At 39.5% G+C, this 5061-nt stretch overlaps 1 protein-coding gene across 1 annotated transcript; it reads right to left on the minus strand.

Annotated features, from left to right (window-relative positions):
* Positions 1-218: 218 nt before the first annotated feature.
* LOC133042724 (olfactory receptor 6C2-like) lies at positions 219-1154 on the minus strand. Its single transcript, XM_061123625.1, has one exon. It carries the CDS (start codon positions 1152-1154, stop codon positions 219-221), a length of 936 nt encoding a protein of 311 aa, XP_060979608.1.
* Between the last annotated feature and the right edge of the window lie 3907 nt (positions 1155-5061).

Here is a 5061-nt window from a genome sequence, read left to right on the forward strand (position 1 = left end):
CCTCCTTATGAAAGTAAGCCATAAGGAATGAAGGCCTATTTGAATTAAGGCCATAACACTTTTTTCAGCCCACGGTTCTCAGAGAAATAGAGGAGAAATTTCAGTGATTAATCAGACTGTACCTTTAGTTCTGCTCTGTAGATCTGAATTAGAACACATAGTAAAAGATGAAATACTTATGTATATATATTTTTAATTTATAAAATATTTTTAGTCACCTAATTTTTGGAAAGAAATGCCATTTTTTTAATAGAGTCCCTGAAGGCTTGTTTGACTTGCTTATTCCGCAGAGTATAAATGAAAGGGTTCATCAAAGGAATAATGGAAGTGTTGAGCAGGGACACCACCTTATTAATGGCCACACCTTCCTTTGCTGGTTTGATATAGATAAAGATGCAACTCCCATAAGTGATGGAAACTACAATCACATGGGAAGAACAAGTAGAGAAAGCCTTTTTTCTTTGCTGAGCCGAAGGGAGTCTTAAAATAGTCTTGATGATGTACGTGTAAGACACACTTACACAGACGAGTGTGAGTATGAGGGTCAGCACCGCCATGATTAAAACAAGTTGCTCTATAAATTGAGTGTCTGAGCACACTATCTTTAGAAGAGGAGATGCATCACAGCCAAAATGGTCAATGAGATTGGAGTCACAGAAATCTAGCTGAACTCCCAGGCTAAGTGGTGGGAGTATGACAATTAACCCAATTAGCCAAGAGCAAAGGACCAGAATGGTGCAGACCTTTTCACTCATGATGGTGGTGTAGAGCAGAGGCTTGCAGATGGCCACATAGCGGTCATAGGACATGGCAGTTAGGAGAAAAAATTCTGTTGCCCCGATGAGGATGACAAAAAACAACTGGATGGCACAAGCATTATAGGTCACTGTTTTGTCTCCTGTTGTCATGCTGTACAGAAATCGAGGAACACAGCCAGTGGTGAAGATTATTTCTAAGATGGAGAAGTTCCGCAGGAAAAAGTACATGGGTGTTTTAAGGTGAGAGCTCACCAGAGTGAGGAGGATAATGACTAGATTTCCAGCAACAGTGGACGTGTAGGTGAGAAACAGAAACACTGAAAGAAAAACCTGTAGTTTTGGGTCATCTGTTAATCCTAGTAGGATGAATGTTGTTATTGAAGAATGATTTTTCATCACTATCTTCAGATACATAAGAAGGCTGTATTAATAGACTATAAGTGTTTAACCTGAGGAATATAATATAAAAATAAATTTCAACAAGTTATGTAGAATAAAGTAGTGAAACAGGCAGCAGATGCACATTTTAGACCCAGAGGGATGGGATGGGGAGGGAGGCGGGAGGGGGGATCAGGATGGGGAACACATGTAAATCCATGACTGATTCATGTCAATGTATGGCAAAAACCACTACAATATTGTAAAATAATTAGCTTTCAACTAATAAAAATAAATGAAAAAAAAAACTAAAAGAACTAAAAAAAAATAAAGCTTTTACTTGATCATCAATAATCATGACATAGAAAAAGTGATTGAATCATACTTCATTTCCCTGGACTCTACATTAAATTCATCTTCAGAATGTTCATGAAAAGCATTCATCTGAAATTTTATTTCCATTCTAGTTACAGGATCAATTTCAATGCCTATGTCATAGTCCTCTGAAATTTTGGCAGCCACAGTGGTATCCCTAATCCTCAGTGTAGAATAGGAGACTCATAAATGTTGAGTAATAGAAACAGATGTATAAAAATTTTATTTTCCTAATTGTTAGTACAACATGTCAACAAGTCATTCTTTTACCTTATGGTAATAAAAAAGCCACCGGTGCCTTAGTTGTACTATTTTTCATACTGTGCAAAAATTATCCTTTTCAAATAATTTCTTAATCTTGATTTTACAAGACCTAGGAACAGTCTTGATGTTGAGGCTGAAGCTCCAAAACTTTGGCCACCTGATGCAAAGAACTGACTCATTGGAAAAGACCCTGATGCTGGGAAAGATTGAAGGCAGGAGGAGAAGGGGACGACAGAGGATGAGATGGTTGGATGGCATCAGTGACTTTGATGGACATGTGTTTGAGCTATCTCCGGGAGTTGGTGATGGACAGGGAAGCCTGGCGTGCTGCAGTCCATGGGATCGCAAAGAGTCAGACACGACTGAGCTACTGGACTGACTGAACTGAGGAACAGTATAAGAGAGTTACCATGAGATTCCCTAAGTCCCATCCCCCTCCAGAATTTCTTCTTTGAGCCCCTTTCATAATAGATAATGTGCTGAAAGATTAGTTTGTGTCTCTTTTGTGTACCAGTTTTAACAGCCTGCCTTCCCCACTCCCCCCCCGCCCCACCCCCGCCAAATTCCTGTTTCAACAGGAATTCCATCTGTTGTCTAATGTTCCACCCATCCTAAGCCTTCACAGATCACTGACCAATGGGATGTTCTGATGGTTTTCCCGGGAAACAGAATCCTGACCTTAGGCTTCCATGATCCTTATTGGGGTTCTATAGTTTATGCACAGATATTTCAGCTCCCAAAATCTTTTTGAGGCTATATCCTCCAAGATGCAGAAGGGTTAGAATACATCTTAGGGAAAGAACTGCCTTCTTTGCCATGATTTCTCTCTCTGAGGACACACCTCTTCCTTGGGAATGTTACTTATCATTTCTACTACTCTCATGGCTTCAGGACACCTCTTTGTTCTTAGAAGTCTGGCCCAAGGATAAACTCAGGCTCTGCGGCTATTCCCCTAAAGAACAGGTATCATCAGGCATTAATATTAACAAAGACTAAACATGACACGGAGAATAAATAGAACCTGGCTATTAAGTGTGAATGTTCTTAAAAGCAGATAAAGAATCACAGTCCATCCTTTTGAGTTTCCCTACATGATGGCCTCCCTGTGTTGTTTTATGTTAAAGAAGCCATCGTTTCACTACCTACCAGGATGCCCTTGTGCACTTTTCATTTCTCACATTTCCTGTCTGTTCACCCACCACGCCCAGGGAGGAGAGTGATAATGAACTTTTAAGAAATGTCAGAGCTAGAATTTGGGCCAGTTCACATCAGATCCAAAGCTTAATTGTTTCTAGGAAATTGTAATTTTAGGATTTTTGATGTCCATTCTAATAATAACACATTAATGAAAATATCAGCTGCTCAAATGTCTTGGTTCAAACAGTATTTCCAGGGCATCTGGTTTACTTTAGTAAATGAATAGAAGAAATCTCCCCATAAGACACCAATTTTTTTTGTAATATGAATGTTTTTTCATGTGATGTTTTAAGATATTACTCAGAAAATACCTTAAGTGATGTTTCCCTCTGAGTTTAGAGAAGGCATTATGTCTTTTCTGTTGAGGAGGATTGCCACAGTGTGATAGGATTTTTAGACACCTTCACAGGAAAAGTCAGCTCACCTACTCTCATGGGGTAAATGGTTTGCCAGAGTGTTGGAAACCTTTCAATAATGTGAGCCCATCAGATGGCTCTCTAAGGCTTAGACGTGACACTTTTCTGAGAGTCATATGTCTTCCCACTCATACTGCCAATGTTCATCTCCTCAGCTCCTTCTGCCTGCATAACCCAGGGCCTACATGCTGGTCAGCACCCTGACTCCCAGTTAATACCATATCACATATTGTGAAAATGCATAACTTAGTGTTCACAGTTCAGAGGAACTGGCGGAGGGAGATTTTTAGATAACTTCACATCACTGTTTGAATCATTACTTGAAGAGGAAAATTATTAACATAAAGAAATTACATTTAATACTGGACTTTTAGGCTATTACTGTTTCACATCCTGTTATGAAGAATTATGGAAAATTGATATTTTTCATTTTTCTCTTTGAAGATAACATTACTTTTGTCCTTCACAATAAGATACACACACATTTATCTTCTACAGGGCTTCCCAGGTGGAATTAGTGGTAAAGAACCTGCCTGCCAGTGCAGGAGACATGAGACAAGGGTTCGATTCCTGGACGAGGGCATGGCAACCCACTCCAGTGTTCTTGTCTGGAGAATCCCATGGACAGAAGAATCTGGTGAGCAACAGTCCATGGTGTTGCAAAGAGTGGGACATGACTGAAGCAACAGCAGCAGCAGCATTGCTCCAAAACTCACAGAATAGCGTATGAAAGAAAGGGAGATTTCCCAGAAACACACCAGAGCCCAGCATTATTAATGTGTCTCCATTTGGTCTTACCCTTCTTACCTTAATTCTAATCACTTCCCGGAAAAATGCTCAAGAGTTTTATTCAGGTTCATTACCACGTTATACAGAAGAAAGTGGCAGCTCAGACTGCTTTTCAAATCCTCTCTGAACGTGAAGATACTTCTTGGACTCAGGTTATTCAGAAAGATCTCACTGCCTTTGCCCAGGGACTGCATTTACAAAACTTCCATGGTTCCATTTTTCAAACTTCTAGGCACATAAACAACAAACATTTTGTACTTACTTTCTGGTAGTTCCCCATAACTTTTCAGGAAATTTAATGCAAAACTTTCTGAGTCTGAGAAACACTAAATGCTAGTGGCTATAATTTTGAGTTAACTTTGATATCCCCTTGAGCCCCACATTTTATTCCAGGTAATAGTGTCTGCAAGTGCAAGGCAATATGCAGTGACCTAGAGACCAAGGCCTTTGCTTTTACCATCACCACGTGGAAAATGGAATTTGATGAGAGTTCTTATCTCTCATTAAAATACTATTAAAACTTCTCTGAAGCCTGTGACTGAAAGAATGGACAAACAATGGCAAATAATTGCTAGCAACTCTCCCTGGCTGTGGAAGTGAAGATGGTCTGAGGTCTCTGTGCAAAGAAATGAGTTACTGTATAAGTATTCATGAATAGAAATAGCATGTGCTTTACTGGTTTTATTTGCGTAAGTGCCCAGGGAGCCATTAAGGGAACAAGCAGAAATGTCCTTGGTGACCCTACTTAAACTACTAATGAATCTACAGTAAAATTAACTTTAGCAAAAAGAAAAAAATTACCCAGATCTTGTGGGACAGTGTCCACAGAGATAAGAAATGCAACCGTAACAGTCATCAGTTGCAGGAAAAAAGTCAGATGGTAA

This window comes from Dama dama, chromosome 3, assembly GCF_033118175.1.
Source record: "Dama dama isolate Ldn47 chromosome 3, ASM3311817v1, whole genome shotgun sequence".
NCBI lineage: Eukaryota > Metazoa > Chordata > Mammalia > Artiodactyla > Cervidae > Dama > Dama dama.

Excerpts from the sequence above, each read along its gene's own strand:
- LOC133042724 (XM_061123625.1), bottom strand. The coding sequence starts at position 1,154 with ATGAAAAATCATTCTTCAATAACAACATTCATCCTACTAGGATTAACA.